This window comes from Macrobrachium rosenbergii, chromosome 56 (genome assembly GCF_040412425.1).
Source record: "Macrobrachium rosenbergii isolate ZJJX-2024 chromosome 56, ASM4041242v1, whole genome shotgun sequence".
In the NCBI taxonomy this organism is placed as follows: Eukaryota; Metazoa; Arthropoda; class Malacostraca; order Decapoda; family Palaemonidae; genus Macrobrachium; species Macrobrachium rosenbergii.
The window spans coordinates 36,593,615-36,615,663 of NC_089796.1; the positions used below are offsets into that span (position 1 = coordinate 36,593,615).

At 34.9% G+C, this 22,049-nt stretch overlaps 1 protein-coding gene across 1 annotated transcript in view; it reads right to left on the bottom strand.

The window, feature by feature from the left end:
* Positions 1-12,275: 12,275 nt before the first annotated feature.
* LOC136836755 (lachesin-like) overlaps positions 12,276-22,049 on the bottom strand; it is a 217,864-nt gene continuing 208,090 nt past the window's right edge. The window contains exon 9 of the mRNA XM_067101307.1: positions 12,276-13,568. Coding sequence (XP_066957408.1) covers positions 13,489-13,568 — 80 coding nt within the window. The 3' untranslated portion in view covers positions 12,276-13,488. The remainder of the gene's footprint in view (positions 13,569-22,049) is intronic.

A 22,049-nucleotide genomic window follows, 5' to 3' on the forward strand; every position in this document is an offset into this window, starting at 1 on the left:
TAGACAGTACTGTTGGTTTATATAGTACAGTAAAGATATGTCTATCGGCTCCCCAAGCAGTGTTCCATAGTTTTTTAATTAGGTTTAATGGTCTTTAACATTTTGATTTCATGTATGTTACGTGGGCTTTCCAGTTCAAGTGAGTATCAAATACTGATCCCAAAAATTCTGCTGTTTGGCCAATTGGTATGGAATGATTTCTGATTCTTAAATCTATTTCTTCACCTTTTTTCCACTTTTTATTTTTATAAAACATTACTGCTTGAGTCTTTTGTATTGAAAATTTGAAGCCTACAGCTGAGGCCCATTCATCTATTTTTATTATAGTTTTATTAATGATTCGCTCTGCATGTTTTATGCGAGATGCTGAATAATATATGGCAAAATCATCCATATACAAGTTACTTTTAATTCCAATAGGTACTGTAGATTATTATTGATATCATTTACTGCTAAAGTAACAGTGTGCCACTAAGGACGCTTCCTTGTCGAACACCATTTTCAAGTGGAAATGTACTTGACAATGCACCATTAATTCTCACTTGAAAAGTGCAATTTGTCAGAAAGTTTTGGATAAACCTAGGTAAATGTCCACGGATGCTGTTTTTATGTAACATTTCCAATATTGCATATCTCCATGTAGTATCATATGCCTTTTCAATGACAGAAAAGACGGCTATAGTAATTTGTATTCTGTCAAATCCTCTTCGTATGTGGTCTTCCAAGTTAGACAGAGAATCCAGTGTAGATCTGTTACTTTGTGTCCCAAACTGAGTGGGAGTCAAAATTTTATTTTCTCTAATGTGCCATATTGGTCAAGCATTTAAAATTTTTTCTAGTAACATGCATAAACAACTTGTTAGAGAAATTGGTCTGTAATTGTTTACATTACTGGAATCTTTTCCAGGTTTGGGGATAGGAATAATTATAGCTTTATGCCATTCATCAGGAAATAAATTTCGAAGCCATAAGTGGTTATAAAGCTCTAATGAGTATGTCTTTGCCAAAGGTGCTAAATGGCAGATCATTTCAAAATAAATACTGTCACCTCCAGGGGTAGATTTATTGCTGTTCAACAGAGCAAATTCCAACTCTTACATATTAGTTTTTCTATTATAACATATATTTTCTGCTTCAAAATTAATTGTTATTAATTCTATGCTATTTTTCTTGGTGCTGAAATGCTCATCCAAATTTTTGTCACTACTTACTTTTGCTAAATTTTCTCCTAATACATTATTTATTTCTTTAGGATCAAGTATTCTTTTCCCATGTTTTATTATAGCATGTCTAGGTGGTTTAACATGGGTACCATTTATTTTCCTGAATTTTTCCCATATTTTTGCATGGGAGTATTATTAGAGAGATCTGATACATATTTCCTCCATGAAATGATTCTTCCCTAAATTAATTCTCTTAAATTTTGCAGATATTTTGGTATAGAGAGGTTTTAATGTATCAATTTCTAATAATAATATAATTTTTATAAAGTTCCTTCTAACATCCGTAATGTTTTATTTATTTTACTGAACTTTCTATTCAAATTATCTAATCGTCTTCCAATTTGGTGTTTTACTTTTATTAATTCTGTTTGTTTTTCAGACGACCAAGGGACTTTGTGTTTTGCTGGATGAGATTTTGATTTTAGAATTGCTTTATCAGCAGCAATTTTGATGAAATCTACAAGAAATTTATTAGTTTCCTATGGTCTTTTAAATATTCAAATGGTGGGATATTCCTAGTGTGGAATTCATATTTCTCCCAATCTGCTTTATAAATGTTATATTGAGGGACATGCTTGGTGGGATTATTTTGTAATAATGAAATTAATATTGGGAAATTATCACTTGTATGCAAGTCGTCAACTGTATTCCGATTCAATCTGTCAACTATGCTTGTTGTACACTCAGCAAGGAAAGTGAGGATACAGTTTTTTAAAATCTTCGGACATATGTTGCTCAATAATGCGACATCTGGCAACTTTAGAAATGGGAGGAGCTTCCGTCTTATTGTGTTTGTTTTTTGCTTGACCTCCTATAACTTTCAATCATATTCTACGATTCTGAAATCATTGATACTTAAATGTAGTAGTAAGTTTTACAGTATTCGTTCAAGTTGTAATTTGCAATGACAGCTCTGAGCAAAATAAACATTTTTCGACATAACTTGCCAAGCAACCTTACACAAATGAGTTTACGACACCACATTGAACGGAATGCTTGCATAATCAGAAACGCGATCTTCCATAATGAAATCAAGAGTTAAATTTGAGCAATGTCCAACGAAAAGGAACGAATACATTGTTATGATGAGAGAGAGAGAGAGAGAGAGAGAGAGAGAGAGAGAGAGAGAGAGTCTGCTGAGAGAGAGAGAGTCTGCTGTGTAAGCCCTAGGCCTATATGTAGGCCTACCGTAGAGCTACTCATTTCATTATTTTTTTCTTTTTTTTTAGAGATTGAGCGATACTATATTTGTAAAGTATGTTTTAGTAATGGAGAGAGAGAGAGAGAGAGAGAGCTGTTGTGTGCTTCCTAGACCTATCAGTAGAGCTACTCATTTCATTATTTTTTCTTTTTAGAGATTGAGCTATACTATATTTGTATAGTATGTTTTAGCAATGGAGAGAGAGAGAGAGAGAGAGAGAGAGAGAGAGAGAGAGAGAGAGAGAGAGAGAGAGAGAAACTATGGCAACGTCAAGAAACATCCAGTTACTTGCGTTTTCCCCCCGGAGCTCCCACGCTGCCCTTCACATCATAGATAACGCTCTTGCGGATTTAAATAGATTTGGTCAACCTACCCTAGGTGTCACAACATTTACTGCCATTAATTCCAGCTGACTTTTAACACCGTGAAATACAAACATGAATGTGTGAAAATTAAAGAAATTATCATTACCTCGTATGATGATGCAATAATAAGCCTGTTCATAACGGAAAACGAGTAAATATTGCCGTTCTGATGAATAGTACTACACCGAGATATCCACATACTATCTTTTAGATCTCTATGAACGAAATCATCTGAGAAATTCTGATTACTTCGGACATGTATGGTGTTTTTAAGTATCTGAACGTTTTTGTTTTGCAGATTTAACATATATGATATAATTTGCATTGTATTTTCATATTCTAGTAAATTAACCGAGATTATGTGTTTTCTGTAAGAAAAAAATTGAAATTCGATGAACAAAATCTAATGAAAACTGTATCCTCACTTTTCTCGCCGAGTGTACATATATAGCAGTGCCTTAATTTCCTTCTTCCCCTCTAGATGTAGATGCTAAGGCATATTTACCTATTCTTGATATTGTTTTGTTAACATGTTGTAAACATAATAACACTGGTTCGTACTCTTTTAGTAATCGTTGTATTTCACCTAGGTGTAATCTGGTCTGCAGACCATTTACGTTCCATTGTATAATACAGTTATTGAAAAAAAATTATTATAGCGGACAAGTTTTCTCTTTTTTTTATATCAGCTTGGATTTTTTCTAATAATTTACTCACGACATTCATTTTTTTTTCTTTATAACATGCTAAGTGCTCAATGCACATGCAGCCTTTTTCATGGGTACTCAAATCTGTGGTATCTTTTTTTCTATATTTCATAAAATTTCTTATAATGTTTGTTAAACCATCTTTTGCTATGTTTTTGTTATTATTGCACAATTCTACAAAACAACCATTTCATCCACACGTGTTTTCATGTACATTCCTTGTTTCATTTGCTCTTGTACCAATTATTGGTGATGGAGTAATCTCTTCTCCCTTGACATAATCATTGTTATCTTTAGCTTCAGTGTTTCGGATATCTATATCCATAGGTTTTACTATTATTTTAGGAGATAAAGGTATATTCTTAGTTTCTGTTTTCTTCACATCTTTTGTCTTTGGTTTAACCGATGTTGCCCTAATTATAGTTGGTTTTTTCGTTTTGGGTGGTGTTCTCTCCAAAGGCGTTTTTTTTTATCTTTAATTTCCACTCCCTCACGACCCTCTTCTGTTACTTCTGTATAGCATCCTCCTGTGTTCCTATTTGCATTAATATTTCAAATGAATTGGATGAATTATCATCCATCCCATTTGTACCTGTTTCTTTACCGTTTTATTTTTTATTTCTAAAGCATTAATTTCTTCCTGAGATTTACTTTTCTGTGCTCCGTTATTTCTATTTGTATGCATTTTTGTTTCATTTTCGGTTCTTGTTATTGAAGAATATGTACGTGTTTTAGACGGATCTTGAATTCCTCTCACTTTCAATTCTAATTTAGCTTCTTTTGCAGACATTCCAGTTCTTTCTTGTAATATTTTTACTCTGTATTGTATATAGAGTACATAAATTCTTTGGATCTTACATGAGGGTCTAACCCACCGTTTATATACTTTGGTTCGCTGCACTTCCATTGTGTGGCATGTTCTTCAGATCCACAATACGCTCACACAGGTTCATTTCGACAATATTTTTTCGCGTGTCTATATTTACTACAAATTTTACACTGTAGGGGCTTTGGGACTTATGATCTTACTTCTCTGGTTTGGCCTAAAATTTATATATTCTGAGGTAGATTTTGACCTTCAAATTTTATTTTTGCGATTTTTAATATTTGTTTATTCATCTGTTTACTTGGCATATCATATAGTTGACAATCCTGTACTTTTGGGTATCTCTTTTTAAGCGAGCCTAATAGTATTTTCTTTTCAACTGGCTCATTATTATTCTCAGGAAGTACAATGGTACCCTGAATACTGTTCATAGTATCATGTTTTTTTTTTTATATTTATGTTATCTATATTTTTTATTGATAAATAATTTTCAGACTGACTTTTTATTGTGGCTTCTATAAGCCATGTCTTTTGTTTTATTTGTCTAAACGACATTTCAGTCATAGAGTGTCTGCTTAAATAATTTTCCAGCTTGAGTGCTGATATTTTTTGGTCAGTTTCTAAGGTTAGAAACATTGACCAACTGCCACTCCCAAAGAGGGAGTCGAAGTGAGTCAAGGTTGGGTCAAGACGATATTTACGTTTTTTTTTTTTTTTTTTGCTCTGTACTGGAGTATATGGTTCCAGTGTAATTACTTTAAGATTTCTTTTTATTTTTCTAGACAAAGGATGTCAGAGGCGGTTTCAGAGGTCGTTAACTGTGCCGAGTCAGTGTCATCAAAGAGCCCAGGGGTACTTGAATCCTTACAACTACTATTCATAAAGATTTAAGTATAAGCAAAAAAATATATATAAAAAAATAAATAAACCGGAAAACCTTAAAAAAGATACCACCAGCCTTTCATGAAGTTTATTCTTTCACCAATGGCACGAGTGAGAACCGACTCCCAAATGTCCGCTCCCTACCCTACCCAACAGGGGAGAGCACAACATGATTAGAGTGGCCCAAGTGTAAGCCAAACCCACTTGCTAGGACAGAGTATTTCAAGAATACAATCGTCCCCATCCTAATCATATCATGGGCAAACCGGATAGAATGCCGAGTGTCCTATCCCTAGAACCAGACCCCCCTGGAATCCGTGGTCCAGCACTAAAGAATAGTTCCTCCCTTGAGCTATCAATCTGATAACTCTCAGGTCTGAACATTATTGGGCAGTTGATGGTCCTACAACAGTTCCCACTATTTAGCTTCGGATATAAACCCAATCCCAGCTAAGATATCTTTTCCTATTTAACAGGTCCAATAAATTTTTGCAAAAGTGGAAAATTTCACAAAAATTAATCCGAACAAATAAATCATCTTATATGAGACTCAAACCAGGGAATAAATTCCTGGGGTTCAAGAGCCCCTCATCAAGGTGGTCCCACATCAAGGGGGACACACACCACAGACACACAGACACACACACACACAACATATACACACACATATATATATATATATATATATATATATATATATATATATATATATATTATATATATTATATATATATATATTATATATATATATATATATATATATATATATATATATATATATATATATATATATATATATATATATATATATATATATATATATATATATACTGTATATATATACACATATACACACATATACATAGGGTTCCACGATATATGGGGGACGAAGGCACTTGATTAGCGCTAGTAAGCAACCTGAGACGAGAAGGATACACTCTCTTGTGCTGAACGAACGAGTAGCTGCAGTAGTATCCGTAGAAGGAGAGAGCTGGCATCGCACATGAGTCAAGTTCATCCACAGACTCCCTGTAATATTCTGCCGAGAAATTCTGGGCCAGAAAATCTGCCAATCTTGACAGATGAAAGAATTCTATGGAACTTGCAAGCAGCAAAGGTAATGAGGGATACAGGAGTTAAGATATGGAGGTCCGGGAGCACCTGTGCGTGTGCGAGACCTGTTGACAATGAGATTAATAGGCAAAACAAGAGGGAAGAGGTGCAGAAAGTTTTCCCCGTTTTCTAGCAAAAGCTGTAGCTAGGAATGATTCAGTAGCTGAGGTTAAAGATTTACTAGTACTGAATGTCAAGATGCCTCGGTTTCATCTCCATAGGTGATCATAGACCATAAAATGCTAAAAAATTTAATTGTTTAGGACCAAACTGAGGGCTTCTTGCACAAGACTAAAGTGAAAAATTATTGCCAGAAAGCTGTAAACAAATGCAAGTGTCTAAGATTACCCTTAAGCAACAATTCCCAAGATAAACTCAAAGAGAGATGCAGGTATATCAGCCTAACGGTAACTCTCAGAATAAGTGTGTTCTCTCTTAAAATAAAGGGTCAGTGACTCGGGCAACTTAGCGACCTTTCCTACCCCCAGTCTGAAGAAAAAGAAGAGTGGGGTTTTACCGCTCAGGAAGTATCAGATTGCCTCTTAAAGGAAAACGTTATTACCCCCACAAAATGAATAATAATAATAATAATAATAATAATAATAATAATAATAATAATAATAATAATAATAATAATAATAATAAAAACGGGTAGAAAGAAAATTCTAAGGCTTGGCAAGAGACAAAAGAAAGGTCACTTAACAGCGAAATTCGAAGAACGGATTACCGATCACTAAAGGCCAGGAAATGTGGTCTGATGGATGTTAAGAGGCCTCCTGAAAAGAACTCGCATTGAGCTCGAGGATCAGTGACCAAAATAGTACCCATAGAAGAGAGAGAGAGAGAGAGAGAGAGAGAGAGAGAGAGAGAGAGAGAGAGTCTTAGAAGATGAGGGAATCAACAGATCAATGAATTTTTTTTATTTAATCCTATCAAGGAGAAAGACTCAAGAACATACTCTAAACAGGGGGCAAATGAATTTCACGTAAAGTTTTAATAACTAATTAATAAGAAAAGAATTTCAGGTACCTAGGCAATAAACCCTTATTCCTTTCCAGAGGCAGAGTCAGTAATGTGAACAATGTAATGTATGAAAGCGAAATTCGAAGCAGCCTGGACACTTGCAATACTGATAGACGTGAGTAATTTAAAGCTATCTAGTAGGTAATGGATTGTTTGCGTGCGCGACTATACTATACATATCTAGAAACTTACATATATGCATACTCAGAGTGAACAATCAAACTACTAAAGCCCAGCTGTTAGCGATAGCTCTGTTTGTCGAAGTTTCGTAATGGATACACTTTGGGAGATTTACTTGCCACTGATTCATTACTCACGTTAGCTTCCCTTGAAATGTGACTCATACTAAAAATTTATATTCAAGTATATCGCCAGCAATTGCTTGATACTAAACTAACAAATCCATTTATAAAAAATATGATGAATAAAGTATATATGTGGGAAAAGTTTTTATGATATCGTAACTGAAAGAAGGAAATGTGATTGAGCATTACCCTAAATGTCAGATTCCTGAACCACTTTTCTCACGATTCCTCAAGTCATGTCGACTATACTGTGATTGCTTTAAGAATCCGGTTATGTAAGTAAGGCCCATGTGAACAAAATTATTGTCCTTCCACTTTTGACACTTTTGAAGAAGTATGCTATATTTTCTGCAATGTTAAGCGGTTTCCCATAGCAGCAGCTGTCTCTTGAGAATGGACAAGGCAAAGATCACTGCTACATTCATACGGTAACTGCTGAATCGTGGATGAGTCCCATGTGCAGAAAGTTTACATTACATAACACCTACGCAGAACTCTCACCAATAGCACGTCGAAGCCCTCTACGCAAAAGCCAGTTCATAGGTTAGTGCTTACTGTTATCATCAGAACTTGAGATAGGAGTCAGGCGCATCAGTCGAGTGAGTCAAAGGATGGTGTCACCAAACCTATAAATATCATAGTATGTTTACAGAGTTCTGATGATATGACAAAGCGCTTCACAAAGTGTGCTTTTAAAGTCTCTGGATAAAACATATTAATTAAAGGACAATAAAACACTCTTTCAGTCATAATCCATTTCATATATCTTTAAAAGAAGAAAATATATTTATATATGTATATATATAGTCCACTTGAAGCGAGACTCATTACAATTTCCAGATGTAACACAGTTGACAATCATCGCAAATAAACTCATCATTATTTTCGTCTATCAAAAGGGGTGAGCGCAGCAGCTTCTGTCTTTGCAAACAAGTGCTACTGAGACCTTTGACCTCTTCAGCTAAACACTGCGACCACTGCTCCACCAGTCCAATCGTAACTGGGTCGCAGAGACATAAACACAAAATAACTTTCAGATTAAGCAAAACAGTTCAGTTAATTAAAATGAATCTCATTACAAAAAGCCTGGAAATTCGATAAAAACTGTTCATGACGAGGCATTATTTTAACAAACTATGATCTGGCCCCGCATCTTCACACGAGTAAAGGAAGCCTGCTCATGCTCGAGACTCGACCAACGATTCTCGCTTTTCGATTCATCAGACTCTAAACAATTATAGCACACAACAGAAAAAAAAAACTAGCAACAATCATCCTAGAAATATAAACTAAAATTATTATGTGGATGGTCTTTCATTTTTAAGAGCAAAAGAAAAAAAAAATATTAATCATAGGTTTTACCCTTTGCAGATCTACTTGAAAACCAACTTTTCAAACGGGAAGATAAAAACAGGCAAAATTTCAAAACTTCAAGGATGATATGTACCAAACAGAGAAAACAAACATTACTACGAAAAAGTATCCATCCAAAATAACAAGAGCAAACAAAATAATGCATAAAAATATGAGCGCGAAAAGAGACTGGGTAAATGAGAACAGAAGCGAGAGTGATTAGAAAGGAGATTATAAATGGCGTTTCATAAAGAGACGATTGAGGTATCAGGGAAGAATCAACATGGTAAAGTGCCTTTCCTATGTACAGTGTTCATAGCAACAGAGACCGAGATATGTACAGATATCTTCAGAAGCCAAGCTAATAGCTACAGATTCGGTTGACGGTTGGCCACGCTTCATGCTCGGCTCAGCTTATCACCAGGCAGTTTCGCCAGAAAAAGGGAAGAAAAATGCCTGGTGGCTGGCTGAATGCTTCGGGCATTCAGCCTCTCGGTGAGCAGGGCATTATGGAGAGAGAGAGAGAGAGAGAGGAAGAGAGAGAGAATTCCTAAGATCACTCTTGCCCGATAAAGCACAAACGAACGACACTGATTATCTTGGGCACGAAATGAAATGGAAATGGTAAACTTAAGTGCATTAATTGCACCATTTCCATCAAGTGTGTTAAACAGAATTGGAACAGTAGCTTAAAAAAGAAGATAAATACTTTGGGATCGATAAAAATATACAACGGGAAAATATGACAATGTCAAGCACATCGAAAGAGGAATAAACAAGTTCAAATCCTGATAAAAACGAAGAACGAAAGGGAACAAACTTAAAAGAGATGCATCTGTTCAGAAAATTGTAAAGCAAAGTGTCAAAGCATGTTAATGTATAACTAGCGCAGAAAAAATGAACAATGAAAAAGCATCACAGTTGACTTCAGAGCATAACAGGAATGCTGCTATGGCAAAAAAAAAAAAAACTAAACTAAAACGCAAAACTGCTTCTCTGAAATCAAAAAAAAAAAAACTAAACTAAAACGTAAACAAAACTGCTATCTCTGAAATCATATATATATAGAACAGCATTGAAAATTATATCAAACTTTTCAAATGGGCTATATATATATATATATATATATATATATATATATATATATATATATATGTATATATATATATATATATATATATATATATATATATATATATATATACATATACACACACATATATATATATATATATATATATATATATATATATATATATATATATATATATATATATATATATATATATATATATATATATATATATATATATATATATATATATATATAAGCGGAATCCACAGGAAAAAATGACGGGCAGAATTCAGTACCAAGAGCTTTCACGTTTATTAACGCATCGTCTGGGCACAAAATAATATACGTGAAAGCACTTGGTACTGAACTTCTGCCTGTCATTTTTTCATGGATTCGCTTATACACTGAAGTCACGTGCATTTACTGTGATTTTTCAAGTATATACTGTATATACATATACAGTATATATATATATATATATATATATATATATATATATATATATATATATATATATATATATATATACTGTACATATATAATAGTGATAGTCACAATGCCCTCTTAGCTTCTTGAATTCTTCGCACTTTTTTGGATACGCTTGTCACTACAAAGCCTTAAGATCCAAGAGGAAGAAATTGAAGTGGTTGAGATGTCCAGTAGTGGGAAATGAACCCGTGTCGCCATAGTCACAAGGAGGCCACGTTGCCAACCTGACCACATATACCTGTCGTTTTCGGATATATTTATTAGAGCAGGAATAGACCCATCCTCACCATCGTAGCCACTTAATAGACTTTTATCCTTCTCGTGGTCAGGTCGACAACGTGACCTCCTTGTGATTATGGTGACATGGCTTCGTTTCCCGCTATCAGACATCTCATCCACTTCAATTTCTTGCTCTTGGATCTTAAGGCTTTGTAGTGACAAGTGTATCCCCAAAAAGTGCGAAGAACTCGAGAAGTTTAGAGGGCATTGTAGCTATTACAATTACATATGTACCGTACCTGGTAAAAAGTGACCAGTAGAGAAGCATCGCAGGAACCCAAGAAAGACGAAAGAGTGATCCCATGTTGTCTGTCTCTTACGACAATTCAGGAGAAAAGACTGAAATACTGCTGCAGGAGGGAAAGTAAAGGGACGTAGAAAATACAACGTCAAATTCGTATAAAAAGAAAACAATCAGACTAACCTGTGCTTCGCATGCAGTTCAGAAGCAAGAGACATTAGTTGTTCTCTCTCAGACAGATGTAGTTACAGTAACTTATTCTATTTTTCTCCAACATCTACAGTCATACAGAAGGTAAGTCGTATGTAAAATGGGTTCTAACACACATACGGCTGCCTGATGTAACCATAAATGAGCATATACACACTTACAATCAGAGGTATGCGTTATGAGCAATGACTTTCATGCAATAGAAGAACGAACCCAAACAGCAAGTCTTTAAAAAGTAGGTCTATTTCTCGCAAACACCTACGATAACATTTGTTACCAGTTTCTCTCTACGAATATCGTATACAGTGATGGAAACGGACAGGCAGAAAAATTGACAGTGACAGTTTCAAGGTTGTAGTGTTGGCGGGGGCAGGAGGGAGGGGAAGGGGGGGGCGGTTAAACCCTCTAAAAACAGAAACTAAATATCATAGTGTACAAAGAATTTGTTTCTGCTTTTCTTGATATAAGTATTTCATTGTGACTCCGTGATTTCATGGAAAACGAACATCGTTTAACTTTACTAAACGGATGAAAAGGTGATTAGTGTAAAAAATCTAAAAAAATTTTGTGCAACTACATACACACACATACAGTACATGCTAGCTGAATCGAAATGAACTTGTATCTCTCCTGACAGCAGAGTGGATAAAGTTGCCGACATCATATTCGCATCCTGAAAGGCATAGGTAGTGGGCCATCTATATAGTTACCTTTCGGTGTAGCTTATTTCCAAGATAAAGTGAATTCGATATTACTGGTTTATTTATGACTTATTTGAAAGTATAAAAATGTCAACTGTACTGTATCATATGTCAAATGCTACCTTGTCTTTATACACATTCATATACAAATATATTTATATGTATATATGTGTACGTGTGTATGTAATATGTATATATATATATATATATATATATATATATATATATATATATATATATATATATATATATATATATATATATATATATAGAACACACTTGTATATGCTGTTACTCAAAATTCCCGGCATGTAATAAAAACTTCAATGAGATAAGATCCTGAGAATAACGATCAGTTGAGCAAAATGGCCTCAGTACCATACATAAAGTTCCAGTCTTACTTAAAATAAAGACAAGATTGACAGAGAACAGATCTGCTGTAAAAATAACCGCTACCAATAATACATAATAACGGAAAATTGATTCATGAAACCACCGGAGTCACTAAAATTAAATTCGGCACAAATGCAGCTGAATGACTGAATTGACATACGCTGAGAATCAACTACACCAAAATGTCACGCATCTCTGAGCATGCATAGGGGAGGCGGCGTCTGCAAGATAAAAGAAAGATAGGCCCACAGAAGTATGACAGAGAGAGAGAGAGAGAGAGAGAGAGAGAGAGAGAGAGAGAGAGAGAGAGAGAGAGAGAGAGAGAGGTTCTTCACAGCGAGGTTGTTCAAACAGGCATAATTTCTATTTCTACTTAGAAATTGCTGTGGGGCAGAAATGGATGCCATTGTGGCGTACTCATGTATATGTATGAATGTATACTTAATTATGAAAAATCTTTCAATTTTATATCTGCATTTAACTGAGGTATACAATATATTCATAGATATTTACATTTAATCGTTAACAACATTCCTGTAATCGAAGAGAGAGAGAGAGAGAGAGAGAGAGAGAGAGAGAGAGAGAGAGAGAGAGAGAGAGAGAGAGAGAGGTGGGTGGTGTAGGTAAACTACGAGCGAGATGAAGTTCGAGTCAGAGGGAAAAAGAGACGATTATATGACACTTTCCAATTTAGACTTTGACCACACTTAATACCTAGTGAAGAATTATTCCATAAGAGTGAGACACTTAGACCAAATTTACACGAAAAAAGTTTTTCATCCGTTCTGCAATGTATAATATATACACAGTCATAACTACTACAGTACTTATACGGTATCTGGGACTCACAAAAGCAAGTACAACCTACATATGTTTTTATTATATATATATATGTATATATGTAACAGTCCGCCATGACATCTCAGCACAGCAGACAACTGAGACAAATATAAAAAAATAGGATCACTATTTGAGGGAGTTTCATTCCTTTCCAGTGGAATTCCCACTTCCGGGGATCGAAGCGAGGATGCACTGATTCAAATGTATGAAATGTAACAATGGTCGATGTCCCCTCTTCGATTCACTTAGGGCTTCAGGTCCTTCATCTGGTGATTTGGGAATAGAGGGCAGACAGCGCCACGGTGAGCACCATCAGCACGCGAACAGGAGTCACGCTCACACCTGAAAGGAGTCAAGAGTTCAGTGTTTCAGTATTTGCATGCAGACGCTGGACTCGAATGAATCTTATTGCAATTCATTCCTCGTGTAACACTGAATCAATGAAAACCTGAAGTTACGCCTTTTTGCAAAACGAGTCCAGGGGAATGGGTGACTCGATAGAGGTGGAAGAGGGTCACTTGGAAAAGTAATTTGAGTAATTAAGTATAAGTATAAGTGGGACGGAAATATATATATATATATATATATATATATATATATACAGTATATATATATATATATATATATATATATATATATATATATATATATATATATATATATATATATATATATATATATATATATATATATATATATATATATATATATATATATATATATATATATATATATATATATATATATATATATATATATATATATATATATATATATATATAATATATATATATATATATATATATATATATATATATATATATATATATATATATATATATATATATATATATATATATATATATATATATTAAATTATAGGACCTCATTCAAACTGGATGGTATCTAATGAAGTTTTTATTCAAAAAGTGACAAGCTTTCTTGGACAAACAGTCCACATTATCAAGTATCGGATACTTGATAATGTGGACTCTTTGTCCAAGAAAGCTTGTAACTTTTGAATAAAAACTCCATTAGATACCATCCAGTTTGAATGAGGTCCTTTAGTAATTCTACTAATGCACAGAACAATTGTGTATGTGATAAAAGTTAATATATATATATATATATATATATATATATATATATATATATATATATATATATATATATATATATATTATATATATATATCTATATATTTATATGTTTACTCGTATTGTCTAGCACCTACAGACAAAGGTATCAGAATTTCAAGGTAAACAAAGTGATCATGTGCCCAGTTTCGTCGATTAAGGAAAGGTCGGAGTTCAGTTTAGTATTATTAATGAAAAAATAAATTTACAGACGGAGCTCTGTTTTTGTACATAACGATTTTATTTAAGTACTGAGGCATACTTCAGGAATAGGATGTTATTGACACAACGCGACGGATTCCTTCGTCCTTTGCTTGGTTAGATCTTTGACGGAAATCAAATACAAGACAATTATAAGTGTTCTGTTGCTTGTGTCTTCCTTCACATTATCGCAGATGTCCTGTGGTTTTCTTGAAGAAGGGAAGATGAAGTTTGTTCTGTATATTTAATGCGGGCCATTGTTGATTTATACTCGCAGCTTTTGCTATTTGTAATCTGTGGAACTGTGCTCCTCTTTGCATGATCTCTGAGATTTCTACATAGTGTTGCCGTGAGCTTGCAATCATATGTGTAGAGTGGTAGTGGTGTGACCTATTTAGTAACTGCTGAGGGCTCAACATGTCCCCTAGGTACATTTAAATTTGCATACTACGTTGGTCGACTCCCACACCTCCCTATGGGGAGCTGTGCTATATTGCGTTAAAAAGATGCTGAGTAAGTTCAGGCAACAGTAGACACGTAATGAAATGCTCTTGTTAGTATTCGTAGGTATTGCAATGCTGTCAATTATCCTCTTCATGGCCTTGACATCATCCTTGAACTGGCTGTGATATGCAGCTTTGCAATACAATACGATATTTCTTGGTGAGGTAGGCATTGTCACTGGTATGCTGTCACTCACATCCAATTGTTTTCTTATGCAACCTTCTGTTAGATTGCTGTCATATCCATTATTAGTTAGGAGCTACATCCAATTGTTTTCTTATGCAACCTTCTGTTAGATTGCTGTCATATCCATTATTAGTTAGGAGCTACCTAACACATTTGAGCTCTGCATGAGCAACGCTCCATGAGGAACAGTGTGTAATTGCAGGTCTCACGTAAGTGGCTACCACAGAGCGTTTGTAAGCGTCAGGGCACTCTCCACAGGCATTAAGGCACCAACCCACATTAATTGTCTTTTGGTACACAGTAGTATTGTACCTGTCTCCTTTCGTCTCCACATTTACAACCAAGAAGTGAAGTCAGCCTTCGACACCATATTCAATAGTAAAGTTTAGGCTAGAGTTCCTCTTCACGGTATAATGTAGGCAAGTTAGGTATATCTTAGTTTAACCAGACCACTGAGCTGATTAACAGCTCTCCTAGGGCTGGCCCGAAAGAATAGATTTACTTTTACGTGGCTAAGAACCAATTGGTTACCTAGCAACGAGACCTACAGCTTATTGTGGAATCCGAACCACATTATAGCAAGAAATTAATTTCTATCACCAGAAACAAATTCCCCTTGTTCTTCACTGGCCGGTCGGAGATTCGAACTCGCGACCAACAGGGTGGTAGCTGAGAACGGAACCCGCTAACCCAGCGAGGAACTAATGTAGGCAAGTGGCCTCTTCATCAGTATCAATGGCAATGAAGATAATTATTGTCTATATATCGGGCACATATTTTTGGTTTTGGATGGGAATTGAAGGTTCTTTCCTCGACATTTGCCATGTACATATTGGCAAATAGGACACCAAGGGGGGGATCCAATGGCGACACCATCTGCCTATCGAAAGAGGTCAGTCCTATGTGAAAGGAAGGGGGCCTCCTCGGTGTAGCTTTGGAGAAGATTTAGAGAAGACGTCAGAGGGCACCTTCTGGTATTTTAAGGGGTGTGGCATCCGAGTGATAGACTCTCCTTAAAATAATATCGATGGTTTTGTCCACCAGTATGTTCATGAATAGACTTTCTATGTCCAGTAATGGAATATTAGTTCTCACAGACATAGTTTCCAAATATTGATGAACTCTCCCAGGGAAACCACCGAGCATCCCTAGGGATGTAGGGAGCGATGATTTTATTCAGTCTTGGCTGTTTCATAAGTTGGGGAGGGAGTTAACTTAGGCAATTGTAGGGTGCAACCGGTGGCCAGTCTTATGGGTCCTGACATTGTCGTAACAATACCCTGGCCAGTAGTCTCCGATGGTCACAGGGAGTTTCATAGCTCCATTATCAGAATTTATCTTCTTAATTACCTGAAGGAACCTGTCTGCCAGCTCCAAGAAAATCTGGACATCATCATCAGAAAAGGTAACAAGACCGCTATGTCATCATGAAACATGAAGAATATGATGATAAAATGGACGACATCCTGAGTGATCCTGTAAAATTCCAGCCCATAAGCAAGGACCCTACCAAAAGCCTGAAGAGAGACCTGAATGTGATAATTAAGAAGATAAATTTTGATAATAGAGCTCTGAAACTGTTTACGATCATCAGAGGCTATGGGCGAGGGTATTGTTATGGCACTGCCAAGACCCTATATATATATATATATATATATATATTTATATATATATATATATATATATATATATATATATATATATATATATATATATATATATATATATATATATATATATAGAACAAATAGGACGACGAAAAGGAGGTGATACATATTCAGCTTTATTTACAGCCAACGTTTCAAAGCATGGCTTCATCATCAGGGCTAAAATACAAAAATAACAACAATTAAAATCAATACAAAGGACTCAGTAAAATCATTAACGTTAAAATATAGATATTAAAACCGAAACATAAAAGTTAAAACCAACCTAACGCCTCAAGAAAAGAAAACTGAGTGACCAAGAAGGGCACCAAAAGGACGAAGAGAACTCTTAATTATAAACAGAGGGGCAGAAGAAGACTGACTATTCAAAGATGGAACCAGTTGTTTGATGGTTAACGACTCGAGGATATGGAGAGAAAATTCATCAGCAGCTTGCTCTAGGATTTCAAAATCGTCATAGCCAAAAGCCTGAAGAGAGACCTGAATGTGATAATTAAGAAGATAAATTTTGATAATAGAGCTCTGAAACTGTTTACGATCATCAGAGGCTATGGGCGAGGGTATTGTTATGGCACTGCCAAGACCCATATGGCCGGTAACCTGTTGCACCCTATAATTGAAACAGCCAAGACTGAATAAGATCATCACTCCATACATGACGATTTTGAAATCCTAGAGCAAGCATCGCTGATGAAACTTCTCTCCATATCCTCGAGTCGTTAACCATCAAACAACTGGTTCCATCTTTGAATAGTCAGTCTTCTTCTGCCCCTCTGTTTATTGCTTAAGAGTTCTCTTCCAATCCATTTTAAAATGCCCTTCTTGGTCACTCAGTTTTTTTTCAATTTGAGGCGTTAGGTTGGTTTTAACTTTTATGTTTCTAGGTTTTAAAAAATCTTGATATTTTAACGTTAATGATTTTACTGAGTCCTTTGTATTGATTTTAATTGTTGTTATTTTTGTATTTTAGCCAATGATGATGAAGCCATGCTTTGAAACGTTGGCTGTAAATAAAGCTGAATATGTATCACCTCCTTTTCGTCGTCCTATTTGTTATATATATATATATATATATATATATATATATATATATATATATATATATATATATATATATATATATATATATATATATATATATATATATATATATATATATATATATTCTTATATATTCTTATGAAGTACCCTGCTCTATGTATGAAATGTATTAGTATATTTTTTTCAGAAGTGTTATTGCAATTTGCTTTTCTAATTGTCATATGTTTTTTTCTGTATGCAGGAGATATTCTACGTAATAATATTGAAATGTCGTTTGTATAGATGTCTATGTTAAACTTCATAATCGTAATAATGTAAATAAGGAAAGTCACGTCAGATAAGAGAACATGTGACCATGCGCCAATTACCAGTTTTTGAACACGTATAGATCCGCTTTAACTCTGGTCGAAAGCTATGTCACAAGGCGATCATGGGTAATTTTCATGTTAAGACAGGTATGCATGCATCAGCTTAACTCTTACAGAGGGTAGAAATCATGTGTCTGTTGCTATGAGTCAATCTTTGATCGCTTTTAGCTCTGGTCAAAGGTCTGGTCCCATACGTACGAGAATATTCTGTAGGCGTTGTGACTTGGCGCTATTGAGTAAAAGATTCATTCTGTTCCGAGGGGTTGTGCTGCATTTAGCACTAAAAATCCCTCTCTCTTTCTCATTTTTAAATTCGTAACGTAAAGTACATTGGCGTTGGTCACTCTTTGATTTTAGTTGTGAACTTTAACAGACAGAACAGTGTTAGCGTGTAATGGCCACTGCAGCATTTAAGGTAATAACATTGTAAAACCATGGTTTTTTTGTGAGTGTTGTTTAGATTGATCTGTCTTTTGTGAGTATTTGTGATTTAGTGATTGATAGACCGGTCATGTAACGATGAAAAGTTTTTATACCACTTTGGTGATTTTGATATATTTTCATTTTTCATATTTTATGTAATTGTATCTTTTGTCATAGTGTTGTTCAAATTGTTTGTTTGTTGAATTTAATTTTCTTTGAAAACTTAATAATTTTTCTTTGATAATTCAACTTTTTGTTTCATAACTAAATTCAAGAATTAATTAAAACTGTATTTCCAAAATATTTAAATTTGATTTCAGGATTATAGTAAATTTTGTCTTATTAAGAATAAATTTTTGTATTTAAAATTCCTACAGCAGTGTTTAATTTATTGACCACCAGTGGTAGGACTGATTATTTTTGTAAATGAATCAGAGAGAAGGTTTTTTTTAAGCGACATGAATCGAGGAGAAAGATTTGCAGTGAAGTACAGAACTTAACAGAGTTTTTTTAAGTGACTTGAATCGAGGAGAAAGAGTTGCAGTGAAGTACAAAACTTAATAGAGTGATGCCCTTTAATATACAGTACTATACTATATTTTATGTTTAAATATTGAAATCTCACGCTGTTGATATATAAGTTTTTTAAGGGATCATTGGTTGCCTGTAGAATATTCAGTCGTAAGTGAGGTAAGTTTTGAACTCCATGTTCATTAGGTGTGTGATAAACAGCCATTTGGAACATCGTGACTTTATATATATATATATATATATATATATATATATATATATATATATATATATATATATATATATATATGTGTGTGTGTGTGTGTGTGTGTGTGTGTATGTGTGTGTGTGTGTGTGTGTGAGATCGTATATGTATATATATTACCAGGTCTGTTAGTCAAAACTGACTGCTATTGTGGTGTCCAAAGAAATACTAATGGCCAGGGATTTTAATGCTCTTTATCCCGAGGCCAAGGAGTGCCTAGCGTTGGGTTGTAGACACCACGGTATGAAGAAATGCCTCTTATGACTTATTAGCACTTCTGAGATCATACCATCCACACTTTCATTTCTATCGGATTCCAAGAAATGAAAATAAGTGCATTACTGCTGCTCTGCAAGGTGTGAAAATTATCATATTCAAAAGATAAAAATAAAATGCTATGTCTAACTGTTTTTAATGTGTGTGCCTATGTATGACGGTTGACAGATCAGCTGTTGAAAAAGAGAAAGCTGGATCTTATGGCAGCGAGACGAAATGTGAAAGGGCAGGGTATACAAGATGAAGGACAGACAGTGATTGCTGGGGCAACTGAGACATGTAGACCTAGGGCTGGGGTAGAACTTGTGATGTCAAGAAGACTGGGGAGGGGCGGTAAGAGTGCAAACTTAATGAGTTGATTTCTGGATTTTATGGGTATGGTTGAGTGTAGCAGTAAAGTTCTGTTAGTAAGTGTATATGGACCAGGACTAGGAAAAAAATTGTGAAAGAAAGTGTTTTTGGGATGGTCTGAATATGTCTGGCAGTGTTGGAAAATTTAAAAGGTGATAGGCTAGATGACTTAAAAGCATAGTTAGGTGTGAAAAAAAGTAGGATGGAATTATTGGCATCTATAGTTACTGTGGTAAATAAGAATAGAAAAAATCATGTGGAAATGCTTCTGGACGGGGGCTTGACTGCTGGACATTTATGGTTTCGAAGAATATTTGTAAGTTTACTTGAGAAAGAGAAAATGGAGAGTAAATCAGGATAAAAGATGCAATTGGACAGATGTTGTCTGAAAAGAACGGAGTTCTGGGTAGATGTAGCAAGTATTTTGGAAATCTGTTGACTAAGGAAGTTATAATAAATGATTGCTGAAGATGTAAGGAAAGGAATTAAGAGGCTGAATAATAGGAAGACACCAACAGACTGGATTATAATTGTGATGTTGCAGTGTGTTGGTGAAAGTGTAGCTGAGTGGATGACCAGGGCAGTTAAGGTGTCTGGATGAGGGAAAGTTTCTAAAAAGAACTGGTAAGAAGAATAATTATTCCTTTATACGAGTAAAAGGTAAAGGTGACTGAGGAGACCATAAGAATTTTAGGTGCATGGCATAATTTTGAATACTACCAAAGGTGCACAGTAAGGGTGTGACTGAGGAAGGAAAACAGAAGACAGAAATAGTTACAAGGACTAAACAATGTGGTTTCAGACAAGGGAGGGGGTGTACTGATCAAGAGTTTTGCTATGAAACATATGTGAGAAGTTTTGATAGCAAAGTAAAAAAGCTGCATTTTGCATAATTTACTATAAAAAGCTTGAGATAGAACGGGAAATAGATTTTCTAAGTGAATACAAATTTTAATGATGAAAGTGAAGCCTGTTACAATATGTACGAATAAATGGATGAGGGATTGGTTTGGTTTACAAGTGGGTCTGAGACAATGGTGTGTTATATCTCCAAGCTGTTTTAATATCTTTACTGATGGAGATATGACAGAAATCAGAGAAAGGGCATACAATTAAAGTTCAAAGTTTTGGGATAAGAATGGGGATCGTGAATATTATGGAATGGCTGGTTCTTGTAGATAATACAACTCTGATTTGGCATAGTAATGAGAAACTACCAAAACCTGAAAGAGGTTGACAGTGTTTAAAAGAGGAAAAGGTTGAAAATATATGAGGAAGATTAAGATTATGAGGGTAATAACAACCAGGAAAGTGGAGAATTGAATGTTAAAATGGCTGGTGGAAGAATGGAAGCGGATGGTTTACATAAGTATCTGAGAGTAACAGTAACGGATGAAGGGTGGAGGAGACAGGAAGTGATAAGATAGACGAAGAAATGAAGGAAGTATTATGCAAAAGATATGGAAGAGAATCTGATTGTTCTGGAGAGCGAGGTTGGAATGTATGAAGGCACTGTTGAGAAAAATCTGGGTTCAAGTTGCTGTTATGCATTGTTTACAAAGTTTATTTGATATAAGAACAATAAGAGTGTGAAATACGGAGGTATTTAGTGGTGGTATAAATGAGATGAATAGCGCAGTGTGTGAGGGCGTTCCATAAGCGGCTAATGAGTTTTCTGTGCAGGTGTGTGAAGCAGCTTGCGCTGTGAAAGTTTTCTGCACAAGGGGTTTATCCCCGATTACAATATAAATTTGCCAGTGATCATTTTCTTGATTTGTTTCAGGAGCCTCATCCTGCTCCGCACACATTTTCATGTCTCCTAGATGTTAGGGCCGTCCCTCTCAATGCCACTTTCATTCCATCCATTCAGTCCTTCCTAGCTCTTCTGCCACTCC